The sequence below is a fragment of the Argentina silus genome (genome assembly GCF_951799395.1).
Source record: "Argentina silus genome assembly, chromosome: 7".
In the NCBI taxonomy this organism is placed as follows: domain Eukaryota; kingdom Metazoa; phylum Chordata; class Actinopteri; order Argentiniformes; family Argentinidae; genus Argentina; species Argentina silus.
Genome location: NC_139661.1, coordinates 5,890,416 through 5,916,684, shown reverse-complemented (window position 1 = coordinate 5,916,684; position 26,269 = coordinate 5,890,416). Strand labels below are relative to the sequence as shown.

The window sequence follows — 26,269 nt, the reverse complement described above, 5'->3', positions numbered from 1 at the left end:
TACATCGGGTTTTGGGACGGAGTAGGGAGGATGACAAATGTGCCTTGACCTGGCTGTAAATGTGCTGCATTCTAATTAAGAATATGGTGCACCAAAAATGTCTCCATCGTATGTTAGTTATTTGGTAATTATCTTAACCTTCTTTTTTTGTTTTCATTATTAATATTTCATGAATTTGTCTGGTCATAATGACCATGACAAATATACAGCTAATGTTAATAGAGAAGTTGTTTATATTTTATATGATTGGATTTAATTTTTTCCGCCAATGATAATCCATGCAAATAACACAAAGACCCAAAAAAGGGGGATGGCTGCAGCAAAATGCAGACCGAGGTGAAATCAATCTCTCCCCACTCAAATATATGGCAGAGGAGGGAGAAGAGCAACAGAGGACAGACATTAAACAAAGACTGGTGAGCTATTGCAGAATGAGGACAGGTGAGAAATAGATGGGTTGGGAGGCCCCCCTCATTTCCACCTAGTGATTTCCTTTGTTTGGGAGCAGGCAGCCCTGGCTTTAATCATGTTCTGCTGAGCCTCCTTCAGTGCTGCCGTGTCTAGGTGATGGATGACCAAGAGGTACCTGTAGTTGCATACTCTCCAGTTCACATTGTACTTGACGAAGCGGCCGCTTGCTCTCACGGGTACTCCCACCTCCCTAGCTAGGATGCCCATGTAGGCGTCCTCTATGGGCACTAGGGGCACGTGCTCTGCTGCTGTCAGGAGACATTGCGCCACGTCTGCTGAGAGAATGTAGCCGATACCACTGGCATAAGGAGGGTACTCCTCCTCACTGAAGTCCTCCTTTGGAACGTACCATTTGCTGCGAGGGTCCCTGATGATGCTACGTTTTCCAGGAGCAAAGACAGAGCCTGTGTAGAGACCCGTTTTAATGGAGTTGAACTCCACCAAGAAGCGTGGCAGGTAGTCTGTGTTCACAAAACAATCGTCGTCTGTTTTAAGGATGAATTGTGGTGCACAATTTTCTATGGTCCATTTGATCCCATGCATGACTTTGAGGGTGAGATTCCTATAGCTGTCTACATAGTTTCCTACTAGAATATCTCCAAAATGCTGCTGCTCTTGCAATATCTCAGGGGAGACACCCAGCTCTATTGGCTGACCAATCAGAAACAGCATTTGCCAAGGGTGGGCAACATGGTCCTGTTTTTTTGCCCAAGTGTTGCGGATGGCGTTTCTTTGTTCTGAATGCCATGGGGCTGATGTGACCAGAATCATAAGAACCCGCCCCTTGTTGCTGCAAATTGGTGGCTTCTCATTGGTCCTCAAAAGCAACTGAAATTGTATTCCTTGTCTGCTTGATTTCAAGGTATGTACATAATTGGACAACTGGCCATTAAAATAGCCACCATGTTCTTTCATAGTGACATACTCCCATTCTTTACTTGTTGAGGTTAACAGTTTCAAAATCAGCAAGGTAGCTGTAAGGGCACAGATGATTTTGAGTCCAGAGAAACGGCGAAACAGAAAGATTGGTTTCATTACAAAATGGCACAATGACAAATAATTCCATTGCTCTATAGCATATCAGAGGGTAGATGCACAGGTTCTTTACCAGGTCATTCACACAATCAGGTTATTTCACAGAGAATCACCTCAGCCGCGGCTTTCCACACATTCTCTTGTGCTTTTTCATGCATTTGCCAGTGAGCCCTCTGAGGTTCTTGAAGTTGTGCTCTCTGTAATCAAAAGAAACTATTATTAATTCAAGTGACTGTCCCCATGGCTAACTAGAGACATTTTGGGATGGCTCTCCCTGGGAGGAAGCAACGTTTTGGAGGCACAACAAAGACAACCTCCAGGCCTTCTGTTCTTTGCATATTATGGTCTGATTGATCATGGGTTGCGCAATCAGCATACACAGATCTGAGAACACAGCATGATTATATGCCCCTGCCCTAACGCACATTTAACTTATTAAGTACAGTCTTACCACTTTAGAATGCAAGCTAATTACTTCTGCTCTCTTTTATATTAATATGAATACGCAGTAACAGAGATATAAATAGTTCATTGTTTCAGAAAGTCAGAGAAAATAATATTTAAACCTATTTCAAAAGTGTGTATGGGGTACACAGGATGCATTGCATACACATGTTTTAATAAATGTAACTAATTAATTAACAACGTTATAAAAATGTTCTGCAATGAGTGGTGGTAGTGGCGGGATAAAACAACAACAAAAACAACAAGAACAACAACAGCAGTGGCAACAAAATAACAGGTTATTGGGTTAATAGCAACCAACATTCTGAATGGGATGACCATAAACTGGTCTCTTGTTAAATCAGATACAGGTGTGAAAGGTGTGAAAGAGATTTTTCTAATTGCAACCAAGATTCCCCCTGTGACTAGATCACTAAGACTTGGCAATTAGTATACACCTTGGGCCCTTTATTAGATAATCCAGTTACTACCAAACATTTGCAAGTGACATGCCCCCTCCAGTGGACGTTCTAACAGGCCCAAACTTAATTCTGCTTTTTGATCAGACGAGATGCTGGTGAAAATCCCCTGACCATTTTCAACCTATTTCATTGAATACAAATTACAGTTCAAGATAATTATGATAATGATTTACATTTTCGATCTTTATTTTCTCAGTCATTAGAAATAAAAACAATATTTAAGGTTTTTTTCCTCATGCAATTTCAGTTAATATTAACAACATTTAAAATGAATCTGCTGATCTCCATTGGCCATAACGGGTGAATTGTCCTAATTTATGGTGTTGCAGGGCAATAGCCTATATCATGTAGCTGTCAATCTGTGAATTAAATCTGATATCTGACAACAACTTCACATCATATAAACCTAATTCAGCCTGAGAGCACGATGGGGAGGGGCATCCGTAGCCGAGCGACGGAGAACAATCATAGCATACTATCAAGCAAACTTCATTTGACATCTGGTACAAAATACATCGTATTACTAAATATGCATGCACTAAATCCTACCCTGCAAACAAGTTACAAAAACGTATAGCCATTTGATCAACCCCCTTCTGTTTGAGGTTGACCAACAATGCATGTATGTTAGGTTTTTCTTCATTCATTCATTTTATTTAATCCCTAGGAATTATTTCATCAGTGAGAAATGATTACAATGTGGATTCTACTATCAGAGATCAACTACAGCCAAGGTCAGGGCCAAACCAGGAAAAAGAAATAATTGGGTGGAACATCCCTTTAAGTAATGGCTCACTGTTACAATGTTATAAATCACAATGCTGATAGGTGCGGTCGTGTGCCACTAATATAGTCTCAAGGGAGGGAAGGAATCTGACATCTCCATACTGGCCTTTGGGGAGAGAGAATTACAATGTGAATTTATGGAAAGTAGGGATCTGTCGCTATGCACAGAAAGCATTTAAGTGGATAGAGAATGCTCTTGTTATTGTTATTTTCGTCATAATGCAGGTGTTTTGAAGATACAAACCAGATCTAGATACAAGAGTAAAAACAGCAGTTCTTACATACTGTTACTGTTCACAAAATATTACACATAATGGAAAATGAACTTGCACATTGTCCTCAAATGTCATGTTTCATAAGTATGCACAAACTGATTCAACACTAAGCACTCCAACATCCAACACCTGTTATTTTAGTCAACATGTATATATACATAAATACATTTCCATACCTATCTGTATATCCATTTAATTTCATATAGATATAGATATGAATTTACAATGCCTGTGCCAAGTGGCAGGATTCTCAATCAAATCCAATTCCACAAATCAAGTGTATACAAGACTAGTTAAGTACTTGTGTATTTGTGTTATTTTGTATTTCTACTACCTTTTCTTAAGTAGATCATGAATAAATTCAGGTCATGTACTGAACAGAAACTCTCAATGGGTGACATCAAAACTTACCCTCTTTGTAAAACAACTCAACCTTTGAGTAAGCTTGAGTGTTGTAAAACAGATTTTCAGCCAAGTGAGGAAATGTTACTGCATTGAAAAGCTAAATGGAGATATATGGCATATACATTGTAGGTAGGTTTTCGGGAAAACACTGAATCTCACAGTATGCCTCCTCCTACTGAAAGGTCAAAGGCTAACAGGCCTATGTTTGCTTTGTCTACAGTAGGGATTGGTTCAAAGATAACATGCAGATGTAACTGCCTCACTGGGTTGCTGTACAATTTATAATGGAATATTCTAAACACATGCTGCCATCAAGTGATACGGATTTTACTGGTCTATGAAAGTTAACATTTCTGATTAGAACCACTATATTACCACAGACATGGGTAATATGGTGAAATGCCTTATTATGGTATAATGTGTAACCAATGTCAGATTATAATTATACACAGATTACGTGTCAGGTTACATTTTTAATGGGCACTTGTTTTAATGATTGAGTTACAGTATTCCCCTCAGTTTATGATGAAGGGCTCACTCCTGGTTATAGTGTAACTTCTCCCTCTAGCATTTCCTTAGTGTGGGAGGTGACCTTTGCTCTGTGTGTCATTAATCAAATGCTCTTATCATCAAAGCACTACTCCACAGAAAAACAAATATAGCAAAACTTCACATGCAGATGTGACGGTCTGACTGAATGTAATTTTTCCTCATGCCTGTCATACATTGTACAGCAAATGACGTACATTTTGGGGGCCAATTTGATTCAGCAAATAGTGCTGAGTAGAGCCTATACCTTACAACTCAGCATACTCTACAGCATGATTTTTGCAATGGTTTTGAGAAAACTGTTTTTGTAAACCGTCTGAAAATGCATTGCATATCATGCAAACACTAGACGCTGTATTCAAAAGTTTCATTGGAGTATTTCTCTTTGTGTCTATTAGAAATATTATGGTAAAGATGGCTGACTTTGCCCCAATTTTGATGCCCCTTGTCTTGTAATGAAATTTTCAGTTTTCTCTTATTCCGTATTCTTGTATTCTGTGGAGCATCTGGGTTATTAATTGATCTCTATTTTACTCCTGCATGCATTTCACTGTTCTATTTCATGCTTCCAGAACAAAAAGTTCTTAGGGGTTCTTTATGGCACCATTGAGGTGCAACAAAGTCATTTATTGAATCATTTCATCAAGGTAGTGCTTTTTGGAACCAATTACACCAAAAACGTGATATTTGGTACCTTCTCATCAAAGAAATGTTATTTGGAAATCTTATTCCAAGCAATGCCCTGTTTGAAGTTGTCACACGACTTAATCAGTTAGGGGTCTTTTCTGATTTCCTTGCCTTTCTGTGCCTTTTACGCACTTCTGGCTCTGCCCTTTCCAAGATTTGGTGTTCCCATTTTGAAAAGGTGCATGTGTATGTCACCAAATAGGCATTCCAGACTTAACGCATTCGAAAAATCACACCCTCTGCTTCAAAATCCTACCTTTCTGGTGGCCAAGAGAAATCATCTATGGGGTGATTCTCACAAACCTGGTTCATCCTTTGAAAATGTTCCAATGTTGAAAATGTTCAATTTCCTTCTGTACAGTAATGCTGTACATAAAAAAGTAAAAAGTGAAGGGGTCTGAATACTTTCCAAAGCCATTGTACATCATAGCATTGATTAGAAAGTTAGGTTGTGAATGATGTCCTTTGGTCAACAAAAAGCGGATTACATTTGTGTCTAGCACACATCTGAATAAGTTACAGTATACAAATAAATGGTGTAATTGCTTATATATTAATAACTGGCCACCATACACAAATACAATGACAAATTAACAGTTATATGGCTCTGCAAGTGGAAGTATTGTACAGTGTTACAGCAAACCCCTAAATGGATGAAACCACATTTAAACTGGAGGATGTTCTTACACCATAATTCAGCATTTAATGACATGAATAGTCACATCACTGACATTTTATACCCACAATAAATGCCAAGAAAGACGTAGCCACACATTAATGGAGAAAGGGGGAACAGAACAATAATCCTAACATCCAGTTTGTATATCTTGTTTCTAATAAATGCACCAAACTGAAATACTGAACTGACTATATGATTTTTACATAAATAAATTAATGTTCTCCTAATCTCTCTAATTCAATCTTCAACATGCAATACAATGGACCTCAAGGGCAATTACTATAGTAATATAGAAGAAAGATTAGATTGGATTACAATGGATAGCATTACAATCACACACTGTAAACAACACATACATGCAATACAACAGAAAAACTGTTAGATACAAATCACACATGGGTGATTGTAGAATGTGATACATTATCTCAGTTAGCCTGCTCTTTCTCCAACCAAGATTTCCCCTGGATGTTCGTTATCATGATTCCAGCTCACTTGGTGTGGAAAGGGAAGTGTGTGTGTAGAGATGCATGTCATGCCAAGTCCGACATGGTCTGTGAGTCTGAAGAGGGTTCCCAGGATGCAACAGGTCTCACTAATGAGCTCCATACTCAGTGAGGCAGTTCCGCTGCCATGGAGAGCAAGTCCAGTCCTGATTGGTTACTCCCTTGCTGTGGAGCACATAGTTTGGCCAATTAGGGGGAAAGAGGATGGGAGGGAAGGGGGGAATATGGTGCACATTAGAGATTTCACTAGGCTCTTATGAAAATGGTGCAACCAGGCTAGAGTAGATTGGTGAAGACAATGTAATGGTGATGGTTGAGTTTGGAAACTTAAATCATTCCACTAAATGTGTTACAAATTAACTGTATGGTTTTGCAATTTGTGTTGTTGTGCAGAGGAGTAAAAGAGTACTTTACAATTAAATGAACAATACAAATCAAAGGTGGTACCTACCATTAACATTCCCATAGATGATGACAAAAGGGCATTCATTACACCAATTAAACCAAGATTCCCTGACATACTGGCTTAAATACATGTCACCAACTTGAGCACTTACTCCTTTTCCTTGGCTGACCCATAACATTCAGGTATTTGTTTTCTAAAATGTAGCTGTCAACTAAACTATTAGTTGATTAATCAGTTTGATTAATGGATTAATCCAGACACCTCCGAAAATGTATTGGCAAAACTGCTATTCCAATATCCAACATGACATTAATTAGGTTATGATTATGATTATGACTGTTATGACTGTTATTCTTATTGTGCTCATTACCCCATATACTACCCCATATACTACACTAAAAGAAAGTGTTGCGAAATCCAAAAACTGGTGGCAACTAAGCTGCCACCAATTTAAAGCATTCAAAACCTTTCTTTCGCTGGTGTTTGCAGAATAATACATAACGTACTGAAACAGATTTCTGTGAAGGTTTTAAGACATGTTTTAGGATGTATGAAACAGTCTTTAAACATGACATGGTGTGTTGTAACACCAATACATTTATACATAAAAGTTTGCACTTTTAATTGCAAATTAAAAATAGATCACATACCCAATCCCATCGGCAAATCTGTGTTTCCCTCAAGGTCTGGCAGGATGTCACCAACACCAATGTTGCCGAGGATGGCAGCCATGCACTCATCAAGCGGCGAGAGCGCTGGAGTCCCCTCGCCCCTGCCAATGGCCTTAACGCTTATTTTGTAGTGTCAGTAATGCGCTTCTTTGCCTCCTGTTTAAAATCAAACCTTTTTCTTGATCTTGTCTAGGGTGTGCAGCTCACCACCTACAGCATTAATTGCAGCTGGAATCATTAGCCATTCCACATATTTTTGTTTGTTTGCAATACCATTACTAAGGCCTCAAAATAATACGTTTCTCCTGGTTTCAACCTCACCCACCCACCATGACCTCAACTTCACAGCCAGTGAAGTTGCACTTTACAGTTTTTTTAATTGCTTGTGTTATTTCTCCTCAAGAATTAATGAGCTGAACAAAACATGTACATGTATATGCAAAACTAAGACTAAGTATGGGCGTTTTCAAAAACAATTTAGCTAATTGTGGGAATTGACAGGGTGTGGACATAAAGCTTGTTGACATGCTCACAATTTCACAATTAATGTGATTTATAATGAGAAACATGTATTATAACATGTAGTGTACTGGTGACATACGCAACATTTATACATCTCAACGAAATTCTGCATGCATGATTCCACCTTTGTCCGTACGTAGCTTTTTAGTGTTGAATTTAAGCAAAGTTGTATACATCTGGCACAGGAATATTACTGTATCTTAAAAAAAGCTGACATCCAGAGTCCACTGTGGTGAAAATGTCACATAGGTTATAGAATGGATTCAATTGTAAAGGTGCACATCAACACACTTCTTACAGTGAAAACGTTCTTGCCTTCCACCTTGAGGCAGAACAGTCAATGCCCAAGCCAGGCAACTTCTAATGCCACTTGTTCAGTATTTCGAGGCCACTAACACAATAGATAATGTCAAACAGTCAATGTAGCAAATAAAACACACTCAAAACACACTCTGACATGTCAAGAATACTTCAGTGAGAAATCGGAAAGTTTTAGGGGGGTGGGTATGCATCTCCTGACAATTCACAGACCTCACATTTCTCAAGGACTCAGTTCTGTATGAAGATGTCGTAAATGTTGCCTCTCAGGTGGCTTGGTGGCATTTTACTTCAGTGCCTGCATTTTATGAAACCAAAACAAAGCACACCTCACAAGGGACGGTATTAGGTTGACTGAATATGTTATAGTGTCACTGAAGCTCCACAGCCTGCCAAACACATAATGATCAAAGTCAATCCTTCTGGTATGATCCTTTTAGCTGCAGTCCCAAAACGCACTGACACACACAATATTTAAGCCATATCCACAAAATAACAGGGATTGCTAGCATGAAGGATAAAAAGAGAGATGTCTGCCAACACATATAACATAGCCACGTGAGTGACATTTAGAGCTGATATAGATATTCTATCCAAGTCTGCATCTCCTCCATTTTCAACACCTAAGGTTTGAGTTAAAAGCTGCACAGTGAGAATATTACATTCAAGTACATTCCGCATGACTGCAAATCCCCCTATAAATGTCAAAAAGTAAACAAGGTGATGCTTTCTCCACAACAGATGCTCTTTGTAGAATGACTTATGGATGGGTCACGTTTAAAGTAACAATAATTGATTACGCATTTTTTTAAATTATTTTTCAGGGTCAAAGGTCGATCAGAACTTTCTTGCACATAGGGGCAGGTTCCAGGAATCACGCATAAGATAAGTAACCATGTCTATAAAACTTGTAAACACCAGATGTATGCTTTAGCTTCACGGCTTCTGTGCAAAACTGTTCATCTGCTTGATTCTGCTGCACAAAATACACTCAAACATATACACACACACACAATTCAAAGTAGTATCAACAGTAGTTCCAAATGGTTGAATATGTTAACGGCAGGATGAATAGGAATAGAGGACTGACTGGATTTCCAGACTCTCCTAGCCACTCTGTTAAGTCCCATTCATTGTCTTTTTATTTTCTCAATTCACATTCTGGAGTGAGATATATTGAGATAAAGATATCCAAAGCGACTTACATTGAGTGCATACATTTTTCAGTATATATGATCCCAGCGGGAATTGAATCCACAATCTAAGGGTTAGGGTGAGCACCATGCTTTACCAACTGAGCCACAGAAGACCACCAGGATACAGCTATGCAATTGCAGCTCCTCTGATTCAAGGTAAGCTTTCGGTTTTATTAATTTATTACCGCCGGTGTAACTGCTGGATATTGCTTTCCGTGATTTTAAACATTGACTGAAATTGTAGGTTGCAGGTTTCTTAACTATTGTTAACATGGTGACAACAGTGTATGCTGTGTAGCGATTATGATACAAAGTTTTGCTTGGAGAGGTTTTTGCACCTGGAGTTCCCAGGCGAAGGGAACAGGGGTGAGAAGAGAATAGCGTGTGGATGAGAGAAGGAATTCTACAACAAGCAAAGTGATGATGCTGTATGTGGCTGCTATGAAAGTGAACTGTGTGTGATCAGATCAGCTAGCTCCAGGCAAGAATGTGCAAGGCAGTATAGAATGTGTCATTCTCTCACTTTGACAACTCCAATCTATCTGCTGTGCACCTGTATTATAAACTTTCATGTGTAGGCTAGGTTGTAACAACCTCGTGATCAGTATAGGTTTGGCAAATTCTAGTACCATGCCTGGGCTGGGTATGTTATAGCCTAAAGTCCAGTTGGGAGGCCTTGTCACAACTAGTGTGCTGTGAGCCCAATGTGTGATTCAGGTGTGTGATTTGGCATTAAGTTGATATGCATTATTTTTTTTAACATTTATGGCATTTAGCAGACACCTTTATCCAAAGCGACTTACAACAAATACATTTGTCTAAGTGAGTGAATCATCTATCCATCAGTCATCATAAGACAAAGTAATCTATGCTAGGACCAGGGGCTATTGGCAGTCACAATACTAGAAGAAAGGAAGATTTATTTTTTCTTTTCAGGAGAGAAACTTGCACAGGGGGGTAGTGGGGATGAAGAGGTCTTTAGGAGGGACACTTAAGATGTAGCCTGAAGAGATGGGTCTGCAATCTATGTTGGAACATGCTGTTGTGTTGGCACCAGGGTGGCACCAGCCTTTACCCAGCAAACACAGTACGTAGCCGCAACCTTGAAGTTAGGCTGTGGTGAGGTTGTGGCGAAGTTGGTGCCAATATTAAATACCTTATATGCCAACACAACAGCATGACAACTTGTAATGCTAAATCACACCCCTGAATCAAGCTGATACTAATCGGGTTCACTGCGAGCTAGTTGTAAGAAGGTAGCCTCTCGATTTGAATCAAGGGCATTTACTTATGGGCTGCAGGTGTCAGATCTTGCATAGAAGAGGGTGCGGCAAAACGCAAGCTAACAGAATGGTCAACAATTCCGGATGACTGAAAAGTCAGGTCAGAAAAAGCAACTATTCTCTAATAATTGTTTTATTATTCAACTAAATATGTTCTTTCCGTCTGTTAGGGCTCCAAGCAAACATTTACCAGCAACACCAACGTATCTTTATATGTTTGGCTGTGCTATTGGTCCCACAAACACTACTACCTTGGGAAATCCAGGGGAAAACGGAAAGCGCAGCCGCTCACCACATACGCAGTTCTCTTCTACACCTTGCATAGCCAAATTCAAGGAATGCGCTGATCTGGTTAGAAACTGCGCGATCCAGTAGGGCAGGATGACTGAACAGGTGGTCAACCGCTAAATGTCGAGCCCTTGTCAAACCTGTCATCCTTGTTTCTGACACAAATGAGCAAGTGGGGGTGGAGAGAGTTACCTGCAAAAAACAGGAAGTGGCGAAGTATCTCCTCAAATCTTTGACGGATTAATTATCATGCTTATCTCTTTTAAGGAATGTTCATTTACAAGCGCTGAGATTGTCTGAAACACACGCATCTCGCAGAAATGGTGCAAAGCACTGTTCGTTATGAGAAACTGCCAACTGATGAGGGTGATATATGCGTAAATCAAGGAGATGCGCCAAACGAGCCAGGGGACGAGAGGAATGAAATCACAATTTGTTTAAACACGTAAGTTAAACAAAACTGTAAAGTGCGCATAACATGTAACATACATCTTAATTAACAGCATGTTATCATTGGTGTTAATATTTGCTCCAATTTGCTAACCTTGCTGTAGCCTATCATTTTTATAAGCGTCACCCCTACCTTAGAACCGGTAAAGGTAAATCATATATTCGTTGTAATGCAATTTTGTTTGTAGGCCGATAGAAATGTGTACAAAGACTTTGTCAAAAGCTTCACATTATTTAGCCCATCAATGATGAAGGCTATGTGTATATGACAGCAAATACAAGGCTAAATGCATACTGCAATCACAATATCAAAGATTTAATGGCAACTCTTTTCTTTGCTGTTCACTGTTTAGCCTCTCCCCCAGACATAGCCCACAGGGTTGGGGCGAATTGATTTTCAATTCCAGGCAGGGTTGCCAGGTCTGGCTAAAATATCCAGCCCGATTGCCACTCAAAACCCGCCCATAAAGCCTTTTTTTTGGAGGAGTGGCCACATTTATCCATGTGTCTCATAATCACAATCTAAATACAACTTGTGAAATTGCTTGATCTTGTTCTCTGCATTTGTCCCTTTGTTATTTGTTGATCACACAAAATTATTTAATCTGAACTATAGAAGTGATTTATAGTGAATAGTTAAGATCTTTATTAGATTTTAATGGGGCGAGGATGCAGGACACAAAACTAACTTTATTGCGAAAACATCCATTTATTTATGATTTATCGCTGTCAAATAAATCGATAACGTTTTATCAGCCCAGCCCTAAGTTAAATCCTTCAAATCGGAGCTGAGGATCTACTTTGTGTTACTATATATCCTTTTGTGATAGCTTCATAGATGCCTCTGTGCTTCTTTCCCTTATCTATCCTTGTATGTGATTGTTATTCTTGCTAAATCTCAGGGCCTCCTTTCGTAACCCTGAGGTCAGAAGGGCAAGAAGGAAGACATGCTTCAATCTGGTTATGGCCTTGATTCTCCTAGCTGTTGCTGTGGGGTTCCTGCTCTGTGATTGGTATGGGTGTAGGCCAGAGGAAGGGCATGCGCCAAACCATGAGCACTCTGGGATACTCCAAAGCAAGAAGGGGCACAGTCACCATCACCATGATGGAGCAAATGATGATGATGATGATGAAGAAGAACAAGAAAGCTATGAAGAGAGACATCACCATGATTACCACAGTCAAGATGAACATGACCACAACCACTCAGACCACCAGGACCACATGCATGAGCACACACACTCCAGCCTGTATCATCACGCTGTAGTTCTTACGGATTCAGGTGCTCTAGTTGGATTATTTTCCCGTCTTTTGAAAGTGACATATTTTGTTGATTTTGTAGTTCCGTTTATTCAATAATTGTTTTTCTAGGTCACTATCTGGAGATGTCATACATGTATGTTATTGTTTCCCTACAGCTGTCTGTTCCAGGATTGGCAAGGAACTGCTCCAAGATGGTGGTAATGTGGTTGATGCTGGGATAGCCTCTCTTCTCTGTCTTGGAGTCATTCATCCACATACGTCAAGTGTAGGTCAGTACACATGAATGGGAAAAAGCATTTAGAAAAATCAGTTTTTTAGGTTGGTTATAACACTCAAATCAAGGAATTATACTGAGAAGGAATGTGTTCTGGTGCTACTTTTCCTTCATCCCACTGAAAATTCCCTAGACCCTGCGGAAAGGACACTTTTTCATAGTCTGTGACCATTATTTTCCAATTTTCTGAAAATGAATACATGTCGGTTTACAGGCACTAAATCGGCGCTGCTGGAATGTACAGCATATAGGGATGCATATCTACACGCAGAACAATAGACAATGTGTTTGTTGTAAGGCTTGCGGAGCTGCAACAAAAAATAGTTACTTTATTGGCTTTTCTTTCAACCTGTTTGTGGAGGAAATTATGCCTTTACGTTTTGTATGTAAGCCCCTAACAGTGAAACATTTGGCTCTAAGTTTTTGGCTCTATACTCCAAAAGTTACTTTGAAGTTACTAAATTACTATGAAGTTAAAGTATATATTGTCAGCTTTTAATAGGCTAACATCAATGAGAAGCAATGCAACACAATACTAGAATCGCTCACATCAATGTATTCTATCACTCATGTCTCTATGACTACGTGCTGCTAGACTGACAGGAATATAATATCTCTTTTAGATTGTCTTTTATTGTGTGTGTATTCACACGATTATTATGAATTTAGTGTCCAATTTTTACATGCCCAATGAATGGTATAAAGCCATTAGGGTGTATTAAATAATGTATATAATAATGTAAGGGGTCAAACAGGTTCAGCTCTGTTCATCTTTGTAATGCAAATTCACTTCCATTAAGGAACCTTTGGTTACTGAACATTCATATTTGAAAGAATTAAACAGGTAAATGCATGTCTTAATTGCTTTCAGTAATTAGCCCTAATATTATCCCACACAAGGTCGCTGAGAGGCATTAAATGGGACTTACATGGCACAAATACAGATGACTATAATGAATATGAGCAGTCAATTTGAATGCTAATATAGGTGTATAAATAAGACTTATAATGACCTATTCAGGTCATTTTAGAAACTTGAGTGATTGTGCCACTAAAACAGTACTGGCCAGATTTATGATGTGTTTGTACTGGTGCAAGGTTCTAACCGGTTATGTAATAACAGGTATATAAGGTTGGACAAAAGGCAAAAAGAAGATGTTGACAAGTGAAGTGTGCAAACTCACACCAGTGCAAATCCTCAGCAAATTTGGCCCTTGTGATTTTACTATGATTTAATCAAAAATGTTTGTTTTGAAGGTGGAGTATTCTCAGCCATTTTCTACAACCACACATCCGGATCCACAAAGGCCATACACTCTACACTCTCAAAAGCGTCTTCAAGTCATTATGGCATACCAGCCTCCCTTCAGGGCCTCAAACTGATGCACTCCCAATTTGGACGATCAGATTGGAAGAAGTTGTTCCAGGGGGCCATCAAACTAGCAAAGAATGGGTTCCAAGTCGATGAGATTCTGTCAAGGGTGCTGGAAACCCACCGGGCAAACATACTTCAATCAAAACTCTGTGAGCTGTTTTGCAATACAAAGGGCGGGGTGAAATCTTTGGGCTCCCATGCCACCAACCAGAATCTGTCGGAGCTTCTGCTAAACATCAGCCTAAATTACTCCAATTTCACAGAAAGCCTTGCCATGAAATTGGCTGAGGACCTTCCCCTGCTAGAGCGGCCAGATTTTGTCAGGGGCGTTCGCCGCTGTGGTGGGGAAATCAATGACCCCTTTATCATGGAGAAAGAGAAATGCACCATCTTCTCTCCCGCTTGGCCGCTCGGGGGGATGATCCTATCAGGTATATTAGACAGAGCCAGGGAGCAGAGGCTCTCACTTTACGGCGATAGAGATCTTAACAGCAGCGCCTCCTCATACATCAGGCTCTTAACCATAGCCAAAGAAGTGTACAATAAAACCCTGGCCACTGAAAGCCTGAGTCTCACAGAGCTACTGGCCCTGAACCCAGCCAGCAGCAGTCACATAGGGGTGCTGGACCACCAGGGGGATATGTTAGTCATCTCTGCTTCGCTCCATAATTCATTTGGAGCTATGAGACTCTTACCGTCAAGTGGTGTTATCCTCAGTGATTTGAAAGCCAATTCCAACCCAGAAGTTCCTCTGTTGAGTTTCCCTCTGCTAATAAAGCTAGAAAATGACCATGATGATGATGATGAAGTTGACCACGAAATACAGGCCATCGCAGTGACTGGAGGATTTTCTGCTCCTATCGTGGCTGCCCAACTCCTTTTAATTAAGATAGACCAGGGAAAGTCCAATCTGGAGGCTTCGACTAGCCCTATTTTACATATAGGAATGGGAGACTCTGGGTCTCTGGTAGGATGTATCTCGTCTGTGTTCAATGGCTCAGATGTCTACAGGCTGTTGCAGGAGGGGGAAGGGGAGCTGCAGGGGGTGGATGAGTGTGCCCACAGCTCCCTATCTCTGATGCTGCAGCTACACTCAGGCCATGTTGGGGCCTACGGTGTTCCTGCTTCCAAAGCCAACACTGATGGCTACTAGAAACAAAATACTAAAAGACTGCTTTCAACTGTCAGTGAAAACCTTAAACACTTCTCTGTACATGCTGTTTATAGCTGTCTGTTGTGCAACTGTAGAGATGTATACACACACATAGTCGGTGGTACAGATGAACATGCAAGGAAAACATTTTAAAAGTGTACTGGAAAGTTTCTGCAAACGTGCAGTGTGCACCAAAAGGAGAGTTGTTTTTCACTTGGTAAGATACTGTGTTAGATCAGGCAATTAACATTTTGGCATTTCAGTACAAGAAATGCTCTTGTGGTCTGGTGTCAGTCAAAAACCTAGTGTCACACTGCTGTCAGGTTATCACAACAGAAACAAATTGCATTCTGCGATCATTGAGCGGTCTGTCACGCACCGATAAGATTTGATACATGGCATCTTGAGATCAGAGCGCAGCCAGAGATAGGAACCTGCTTGTGATTTTTGAGTTCCAAGAGTCAACTGTTCCAGTATGTGAACTGTATGCAAATATGATTTTTATATCCTGGCAGAAAAATAAGGGAAACAAGGTATTTGGTGATGTGATAGAAGTATTATTTTTAAAGCAGCACTTACAGTACTCACTTTAGAATAGATACAAAGATACGTACAACAAGACATGTCTACAATATGTTAAGGAAATTAAGTCATGATTATTAGTAATGTCAGATTATGAATTTTTTTTGTTATACATTACAACACTTTCCATATTACAGTAAACAAATGTTAGCGATTGAGTACGTTGGCCTCAAATGAACCCAATGCAGTCAAAATCAGTAATTAGGTTTGGGCAAGTTGATACAGTATGTACCTCTCGAATGTACCAAGGGCTTGAAAACATTTTCTATATATTATTATTCCAATCACAATCTGTCAATTGTTTTTGACACAATTGGCTATCTTAATATGTAATCTTTCATGCCACTGAGTTGTATGTGCATATGAAACCTATTCTGTACATAGCCATGAAAATATGTTATAGCAAGTAGTAAAGTTGAAAGCTGAAACAGGAATGAATTCTCCTGTTTCACAATTTTCATTGGAGCATCGCTCTGTCAACCTGTGTTTGATTATAAGAAGTAATACAGTACATCATTTTAACTTTCTGTTGTATACTCTGATGAAATATAGAAATCATGTAGATTTTTTAGACTTTCCCAACTCTACACCCATGTGGGAGCTGATAACTTGTAACAACTGTTGTTTGAGGCTACAGGGGCAAGCTGTCCTTAAATAATTAAACACGTATAGTATAATTTTGCCTATAGTGAGCAGTGCAGCCTCTGTTCTCCCCTACAGTCTATTTGCATTTCAGAGCTAAGACATATGGCAGAAATTCAAGCACTTTACCGTGGGACACCTCAAATGGAGCATCCTGGAGGGCATACTACAGTAGATGATCACACATCACACATGCAAGGATTGCTCAGATGCTGACTACACATTTTAAACTTTTTTTCTACAAGCTTTTTAAATCCAACACAGAGCGCCTGGAGTCTATTTTCAGCTGTCTTGTACTAACAAATGATCAAAGCCCCACAGATGTATGCCCCCATAAATGTTTTCCTCTGGTAAATATAAGCCTTTAATAACACTTGATGTCCTGCAGTTGGGGTTACAGATTTCTGTTCAATGTATAGTTCTGTTGTTGAGCTGTGAATTATGAGTAATCGCCCCTGAATAAGATGTCAATATGACACCCAGAACTTAAGGCATATCTACAGCTGTGGTTTTGAATATTTACTTGTTGGGTTTGCAGATTTATTTGCCATTTTTATAAGTAAGCCTCCTGGAGATACCAAAATTAATTAAAGCTGACTATTCTCTAATCTTTAAAGGTGCAGAATGTAAGATTTTAGTTTCTAAAAGCTGTAAATGTATGTAAATGTCATCATCATCATGTCAATCAGTAGCAATTAGGAAAAGTGTTTCGGCAGGAGAATAGTGATGTCAGCTCCATGAGATCCATTTCCAGCCTACTCAAAAGGCAGGATTTGCCTAGGCAAAGACTTCATGGAAATAATTCTGCCTGAATTTGTTCTTTTGCTGTAGGTCATGGTTTGTTAGAGTAATAATCCCTTTAGATGTGTTACCCTGGAATCCATGAATACAAAATAGGTACCTGCTTTGATTTCACCTGCACTTAAAATGCACAGAAATATGAGTTGTTAGCAATATCAATGTTTAAGACCATGTATTATTCTGGCATAATTCATCCCATTAAATACAGTCACAGTGCTTTATCCACGCCTAGGTATCGACTCAAAAACATACTGTGCATAGGATGTTGAAATTGTATATCCAGTACTTGAAGGAATTTGTCTGTCATATTACAAGGCAGATAAATGGCAAAATATACTGTCATGTATTACAGAACTAATGATGCCTCCTTTGAGATCCATCATTGTAGCACTGTCAAGCTTCAATCACAAGGAAATGGAGGCATTTGGGAGGACAAAAAGTGAGCCTCAGCAGGGCCATTCTGAATACATTTTCCTCTGTTTAAGCAACCAAGGCTGCACCTTTCGCTACACTCCAATAGTCATGAAGGATGGGCAGCGTCAGAATGTCTTGGTGAGTTAACTTTCACATTAACACCTCTCAATGGATATTGCCTTTGGTCCTTGGTAGAAAGAGAGAAAACAGAAAGCAAGCAAGAGTGTTTTGCCATAGACTGAAAATGTAATACAAATGCCTTTTTAAATGACTTGGGAACTACAAAATGACTTGTAGGTGATTTTGGATGCAAACACCTTAGTGAATTATATATTGTTGAGGTTCAGTAAAAGAGTCAATCCCAGCAAGGCTAAACTTTGTATATGTATAGTATAACTTACACTTGGTATATGGTATTCTTTCCATAGGGAGGCCCAGGGTTGCATACCTTACTTTCCTCTCTGCCTTTGGTGACTCATACGTTTTTGACTGGTACCCATAATAATTAAATTATTTGTTAATTTAATTAATTAGTTAAACCTCCTTTTATAGAGGATGCAGGCTAGTGCATAAGTGTTTGGGGAGATTTTGCAACACAATGCATTGCTCTGATAATGATTCGACGGGTTGAAAACCTTGACAAATATTCTCTGAAACGTTTATTAAGCCAATTATAGGCCCACTATACCATCACACAGTTGATATTAATGTGCCTCTTGCAATGTACAAGAACTTGGGTAACAAACCAATCTTATTACACAGTCAGTGCAGTCTGAAAAATCTGTACTCGTGATGTGTGAGTAGCCGACACATGCCTGGGTTTATTGGATGCATCTGCTCAGTGTTTAAGCCCATCTGCTGCATACCACGAACGACTACAGTCAAAACGATATCTTCTGCAATATGTTATGCCTATAGTACAAATTGAAGGTTTTATGAGCCTTTTAAATGGAATATGTATTCATAAACCAGTCACAGTTCGGTGACATGGGAGTGAACGAGGAGAGTCGATTCATTTTAGCGCTGCTTTTTCCATACAGCTTTTCCTACCATCCTTACCTTGAAGTTTGTCAAGGAAAAGTCAAGGTCAAGGAAAAGTCACAAGGTAAGGATTCTCCTGAAGAATCTGAACACAGCCCTGGTATTATCGCTATGCAGTCACTCTATGTTGAGAAATGATTTATTTTAGGTCCTATTCCTTAGAGGATCCTGTTAGCAGCAACAATATGTCAGGGGGACCTGTCAGGGGACCACTGTCTTCCATTATACCAGGAATTTAAATATGATGTCTTGTGTGATTTTCACCACATGTTCTACATTTAGAGCCATGGAAAAAAATGGATAGCCTTCAGGTACAGAAAAAAGAAAACATTTATTTGTTATGAATTCACTGTTCCAGTGGTGGACAGGTCCTGGCAGAAACAACAGGAAATTTGAGGTCTTTATATGAGGTCTCGAAATCCAGCCTCCCTCCCTTGTAGTTGCAGCTGCCCCTCTTTATCGCCCTTGCTATGAACAATCAGCATATTCAAGGCAATACATTGCAATCCAAAAGACAATCAGACATTCCACAGAACAACTAGATTTTACATTTTTACTTTGTGATACCCATTCGGCTTTATACATGTATTTATAAAAATGTACAGAATAACATTTTTGTGTCTCAGTGCAAAAGTATATATTCAGAAAGAAAAGAATAAAAGCTGTGTCCGTCCTTGTTACATTTTTTTCCATCTTTTTACTTTCTGTATCCAAACAATTCACATTTGTCTTTTCAAGAAATACCACCATCACCCACCAGGCAAAAACGCATAGAATGTACATTTCCTCAACGTCACGTCAACCTGTATGATGTTGAAGTTCCATGTTTTTTTTGGTTGAATTTGAAAAAACTTTGTCAATGAAATCAGTTTTTGTCCCATTTACACTCAACATTGATATCAACTACAAATCAATGACCAGTTTTCAATGTTCGTTTAATTTTAAGTGGAATGCATGCGTGTTGACAACTAAATCAAGTATCAACCTAAAGTGGATGTTGATATCATGTTTATGTCGAGTCTTTGCCCAGTGGAAACTCACTCATATAACTCATTTTACAGTCACCGTCATGTAGCAGCAGTGTTTCAGCTTTCGACTTTTAAAAGTACAGTATCCACAAACAACAGTGTCTTACTGTACGCTCACAATTCATCAGAACAACTCTAACAATATCAATAGAATAATAATTACAGTAGTATTGATAAGAATAATCATGACGATAACAAAAAAAATCAAGTGTGTTGCCTGCTTTAAGTATTTACATTACGGTTCAAGTTCTCTGGCTTTTTTTCCCATGTTTTAATTTCCCAAGTGAAAGAAGGCAATGGAGTGTCTGTAAAGTGGAGGACCTGAGTTATCAGCTGGTGCAGATGCTGTTGATGGAGATGATGGCTGGGTCCACCAGACCCATCTCCTCATGCTCGTTCACACACAGCTGGTAGCCGCAGCCCCTCCGGCGCTTCAGGGGGGTGACCTTGGCATCAGGCTTGGCACGAGGGGGCAGCAGGAAGCCCACACTGCCTGCGATCAACATGTGCCAGATGCTGTGGATGTAGAAGTAGTTCTCCTCTGTCTCCACAAAGGCGTACAGGGCCACGGCCGAAGTTGCAATCATGGTGCCCGGGAAAAGGAAGAAGACCCAGCGCTTCCAAGTTGGGGGGTAGCAACGCCTCCGGCGGATGGTGCGCACGGTCTGAGGGAAAGACAGATTGACTGTCAGACACATTTGCAGTCATACAGATCATCACAGCATGATACATAAGTAAGGAGCTAAGAAATTCTTGACCCATCTGACCTGTCACATTATCAATATGTAATTCAAAGTGTATCCTCAAGGTGGCACTGCATGTGCCTCCACACTCACACAGTTAGCAACAGATTTTCACACGTTTTACTTAATTTGCTTATATGATTATGAACGTTAAAGTAGCTACACATTAAATCCCCTGCGGCCAAGAGTTAAAATTGCCATTACAATGAGCTGTTTGTTTACTAGTCAACTGGTCTCGTACTAGCTAGTTTCTGTCGCGAAAATCAGCTATGCAGACCAATGAGGTAAGATCCCGACATGTGAAGTGAACAGGTAATAATAAGTATTTGCTACAGATAGTTTTGATTTGCAGCTTTCTGTTACAAGCTACGATTTGACCACAGAGTGGTCGTACGGGCCAGGAGAAATCAATACGCTAATACCTATCCAATTGAAACATTGGTGGGGAGCTAATTACTTTTAAACACTATCCCTCCACAATTCCTGCAGATTTTTTAAGGCCATTATATGCTGTAGGACAGTAACATATTATGTGTAACTCCTTGAAAATATGTAGCTGGTATTGTGAGTATTTTGAGTCTGCAACTTGTTTATCAATGCATGGTTTGACAAGGGGCACTATGTCATTGTTTTGGTGCTGGGAGATGGAATTACAAAAGAAAAAACAAGTCAAGAATTTCTCAGGCCCCTATGCATAAAATAAGCAGTTGAGAGAGCTATATACAGTAAAAGACCAAAATGATTTGACCCTCATAGATATCTATATTATATACAGACAATCAATCTGGATGCTAATCTAAAGTAGTGCCTTTGAGTGAGATAAGGTAAATGTAACACAGCACTGAGATAAGGTAAATGTGACACAGCACTGAGATAAGGTAAATGTGACACAGCACTGGTAAAAAATGCATGTGTGTAAATATGCACTTGCTAATTTGAGCCATTACTAGGGTTGAGGTCAATTCCAATCTAAATATAAATTAATTTGACAAGAACTTCTCGTTACATGACAGTAGGCTGAACATTGGAGAACAGGATGGAGTGTCTTTTATTCACAATAACACCTTCAGCCTGAAGGGCAAACAATCCTGAACCCCCATATCTACTCTTCACTGTTTCTGACAGCTTTTGGCTGATATAAGGAAAGGACTGTTCATCAGCAAAACCTCCCATGTTGTATTTGGCCCTTAGAGAGCTGCAAGATGATAGCTATTGATTGGCTGATGTGTGAATCAATGTCTCCTTGTCACTTTCAGCAAAATGTCCAATGCGTGATGTTCTCTGCCGAAGTCAGGTTGCTTCATTAGGAACATTATTTAAAGCACTACAGAGGATAGGGTGTCAACAATAATAGGCCACTCTTGAATAGCAATGAAAAATCGTCAGCAAAACCGTAACTGTCATATAGCGTATATGTGTGCTATCAAAATATTTGAGAATGATTCAATCAAAATGGCAGGCTTGTGTGCCGATGTATAGCCAACTCACGACCTTCCACTTACAAACTGGCCGCGTTAGCTACAACACCACGTACGCATTGAGAGCATGCAGATCTTTTTCTCAGAGGGCCTCCTCCGTAATATAATAATACAGGAAAACATAGTCTTGAATCTCCAGCCGCTCCTTTGACGACCATCGGTTACACATCGGCACTACATATGCCAGCTCCTGTTGTTTTTGAGTGTCATGGCCAATCATGTTTTGCTGCTGTACATTTTGTTATGTTATCTTGTTGTTATAACTGTTTGGCGTAATTTTGTTGGGTTATGCTTATGGAGACTTATTGTTAGTGTTGCTGACTACGATTGGTGCCTCTTTGTGATGTGTTGATTGTGCCTACCGTGGTTGAGGAGCCATTAGTGGGGTTTGCTGTTAGCAGTGTAATTCAGGTGTGCATGCTCTGTGAGATTGCAGTTTTAGCGCAAGGCAAGTAAAGAGAGCAATATTCTTCACCTCTCTGCAGCTCTCTTTATGGAAAGCCATTATAATGTTTGGCCTACTAGTTGTAACTTTTGTCTTCCTGTATCAGTTCACATTTTGCTTCAATGCAAACACATGTAGGCTATCAATGAGTTGCATATCGATGCAGTTTAGTGGGCTAGACTAGTAGGAAGTGAGCATTGGTAATACATTAGGGTAACAGAGAATATGTGGGCAATTGACATTGGCATTTAGTAAGATAAACAGTGTGCCTCTGTTGAAGAAGAAACAATAACATTGGTAAGGGAGTTGGCATATGTGTGCCGATGTATAGCCAATGGTCAGCAAAGGAGCGGTTGGAGACTGCACCTTACCTGATGTATTACAGACGTAGGACCTCTGAGAAAAAGATCCCCATACTACATTTATGCAATGTTAGTGCATCAGCCATTTCTAGTAGTTTAGATGTAGTGATAACGTAAGTTCAATCCATGTGTGCTGTCTGGGCCAGTACCTTTTATGTAAGTACCTGCTTAAGACAGGACCAGGCTGTAAAAAAAAAAAAAAGGCTACTCCACTTTGTGTTGCCTTAAATCATTGTTGATATTACAAAGCAAATTCTACTCTGAGATTAGAGTAGAAAATAAATCATAACGCTGTCCTGTCTACGGGTAGAAATATCAAGGTCTTTTATCTAAGCTTTGGCCCACAATATGTACTCTCTGCCATGCTGTAGTGAATGAAAGCTCCGCAAAGAAGCAGCAGCTTTCTGCTTTCCGCTTGACTGATCTAATTTGAGAGTGTCTGGTAACATTCAGGATGCCAGGCCTTGCAAAAACATGACAAGCTGATATGAAGGGGCCCTAATGTAAAACGCAAAGCACTCACATTGTACAGACGTAAAGCATTAAATGGTTTTTCTCAATGAAGACTTGCTGCAGCAAGTCCAACTATTGTTCTTTGACATACTTACTGTATTATTATTAGGTGGGCTTGTCTCAACATGCTTATTATTATTCCACTTCTTCCACCTGCTACTCCTCCTACAACTTTTAAGCTATTCACACCAACTCTGAAACGTGCAGAGGTCTAACTCACAGTGCTATGACTTTTGGTTTCAATATCTATTAAACCTTTTAAATGTTACAAACTTGAGAGTGCACTTTTTAACATGGAGGTCTATGGAAACTGTAAAATGTGCCCAAAACTCCAAATTATCAACTTTTTAAATTATTAAGTTTTTTGTAACCAAAACCTCTCATCCGGTTAACATGGTGGAATGTTGATTTAGGCCAGCTCCTTTGTTACTGCAACTACCATGGGATTTTCAGGACTCTTAAATAAAACAACAGGAGACCTGCAGAACACATTCTTAGAATGACTACCCAACAATGCACTCTCTTTGCTGCCAGTTCTACCCCACTGAAATCACTCTCAACCACTTAACCAACCAAATCTACCACTCTCATAGTATTACCCACACTGATTAAGCTCTTAATTGTTTTGATCTTTCTATACCTCTCCTCTCTCATCTATCCATCCTCTCTTTAATATATCCATTCATCCATCCAATCAACCAACCAACCTAACCAACCGATCTCACTTTCTTTCACCTACCCAGAAAATTCTTCATTAACCCTGTTAAAAGCTTTCCTATAATACCTATTAAACCTTTTTAAACTATTACACTTTTTGTAACTCCCATAATTAGTCCTCACTTTCGTTCAACTACCCAGCAAATGTATCTATCTATCAAAACATCTTTAAACTTTTTACCACTAGGAAAATAAGACTTTGCAAGCCCACAAAATTTCATCTGGAACTTATTTTTCTCGTTAATTGATAACCATTCCTGTCCGTAGTTGAACTAACTGTGTATACTATGTTCAAACATCCGGAATGCCAAGTAGCCTAGGCTAGTGTTACCTTTATTAGGCTGCAGCACTTCATTCTAATTATATTTCCAACTTGCATCAAAGTGAACATTTTTTGATCGGATGTGAACACACTCAGGCAGCTGTATACAACTTGGCATGAAACCCTTTTGTTCAGGTAGGCCTACAAAACAAACAGGGCACATTACAAGCTTTGATCCTTCAACATGCGATCTAGATCTACTCAGCTGTCTAGACATTGGCAAATGCTGCAACATTTGGCAAATGCTGCAACACTGTACATGAATTAATCTCAAGCCCTTCCAAAGCAGGCATGAGAACAATATGATTAGGGGGTATGGCTATGCGAGAATAGGGCTATGGAAATGTGAACGCAAGGATTTATGCAAGGATTTACAGTCCATGGTATTTAAATGATAGTTTTAAACATATTTCAAAGCTATAAATTGTTTGCTTACAGATACATTGTATACAAACAATGAAGTAAAACAACCCTATATTTTTGGTTATGTAAAAGGTAAGAGAGATGTACGAAGCTGCTCATTAGGTATTTGTAGCTTGTAGTGAATCAATGGTATATCATTATTTAAAATATCCCAGATTGTCTTGTTAAACATTTATTTAAATGTATTTATTTAATTGATGTTGTGTTTAGTTGTAATGCATTGTTTGGCAATGCAATTCAAATGCATTTTAAAGGGGAACTGTACCCGATTCCCAGAAGTTTCATATGTTATTTCTTACCTTACCCTAAAAACAGAGTTAGGTAAGCATCACTATTGTTCTGTGAAGCTATAAACCCAAACGGGTTAGGGTCACATGACTTAAAGTGTAAAGAACGTTTGTGAATTGTGGCAAATACATATTTTTATCCACGCACAGCCAAATGAGCTACAGTATACAGTAGCTGACAAACTATAATCACATCTAATCTGGAAATGTCGGTTTTATCCCCAAAATCACTATTGATTATTCAGCAGTATAACCTTTGCTAGCCAACTGTCTGGCTTCACTCTAAAGGATAGATATGACCAGGGCTTCGGCCAAACAGCATATACAGTACAAGTTAGGTTTTATGGGTTTTTTAAGCAACTTTTATAAAAATGCAAAACCGATGACGGAAGCCCATGGTTTTATGTAAAGCCTTAGAAAATGTCAGGTTTCAAGCAGGGGGGGAAACTGTCACAGACTTCAATGAATTTCAAAGGACTGCCCTTGATGGTCTCTCTGAAGAAAGGATTTTTGTCTGAAGCAAGCTTTACCTTTCACACCAAATCACAAGGATTTGCTCTGTGGGACTGGATAGCAGCTGATCACCCCACGGGCTTCACAGCTTCCTCACCTCACAAAGGACTGACTCTGAGCCGCAACTCCCACTCTGTACACTCAGTGCAGGGCCTTTCTCAGGGGAGGCCACTAACTCTGTTTTCAACCTCATGTTGGAGCAGCGGCGTTAAAGGCTTTGCCAAGACCTCGCCTAAAAGACTATTATTTTTTATCTTCTCACTTCAGGAAGCACATTATGGCTCAGAGAAGAGTTAACGAAAGTACAAGCTGACTCGTAATGGAACTACAGGGCATGACTAATACCTACAGGATGAGAGAACTTTTAATGCCCTCCCATGCTAATGTAGAATAACCAAGACCACATTGTCATGAACTTGTGTGTTTCAAACACAGGTACACTT

General features: G+C 39.5%; 3 protein-coding genes across 3 annotated transcripts in view; 1 reads left to right on the top strand and 2 right to left on the bottom strand.

Annotated features, from left to right (window-relative positions):
* Positions 1-471: 471 nt before the first annotated feature.
* On the bottom strand, positions 472-1,242 carry LOC310806657 (beta-1,3-galactosyltransferase 1-like; the record flags this gene model as incomplete). Its single annotated transcript, XM_083672839.1, has 1 exon — positions 472-1,242. One exon carries the CDS (start codon positions 1,240-1,242, stop codon positions 472-474), a length of 771 nt encoding a protein of 256 aa, XP_083528965.1.
* A 9,967-nt stretch (positions 1,243-11,209) lies between these two features.
* Positions 11,210-18,069, top strand: ggt6 (gamma-glutamyltransferase 6). The gene is made up of 4 exons (XM_083674174.1): positions 11,210-11,445; positions 12,353-12,732; positions 12,869-12,982; positions 14,245-18,069. The coding sequence occupies exons 1-4, from the start codon at positions 11,321-11,323 to the stop codon at positions 15,513-15,515; spliced, it is 1,890 nt and encodes a 629-aa protein (XP_083530300.1). The 5' UTR covers positions 11,210-11,320; the 3' UTR covers positions 15,516-18,069.
* A 2,283-nt stretch (positions 18,070-20,352) lies between these two features.
* tmem8b (transmembrane protein 8B) overlaps positions 20,353-26,269 on the bottom strand; it is a gene marked incomplete at both ends in the record, with an annotated part of 46,529 nt that continues 40,612 nt past the window's right edge. The window contains one exon of the mRNA XM_083674254.1: positions 20,353-20,688. Within this exon, the coding sequence (XP_083530380.1) occupies positions 20,353-20,688 (336 nt within the window). The remainder of the gene's footprint in view (positions 20,689-26,269) is intronic.

What these genes read in the sequence shown, in the direction of transcription:
- ggt6 (XM_083674174.1), top strand. Translation starts at nt 11,321, where the DNA reads ATGGTGCAAAGCACTGTTCGTTATGAGAAACTGCCAACTGATGAGGGT. An exon ending in ATCACAATTTGTTTAAACAC is followed by an intron (nt 11,446 to 12,352) that starts GTAAGTTAAACA and finishes GCTAAATCTCAG; the next exon opens with GGCCTCCTTTCGTAACCCTG. An exon ending in TGTAGTTCTTACGGATTCAG is followed by an intron (nt 12,733 to 12,868) that starts GTGCTCTAGTTG and finishes GTTTCCCTACAG; the next exon opens with CTGTCTGTTCCAGGATTGGC.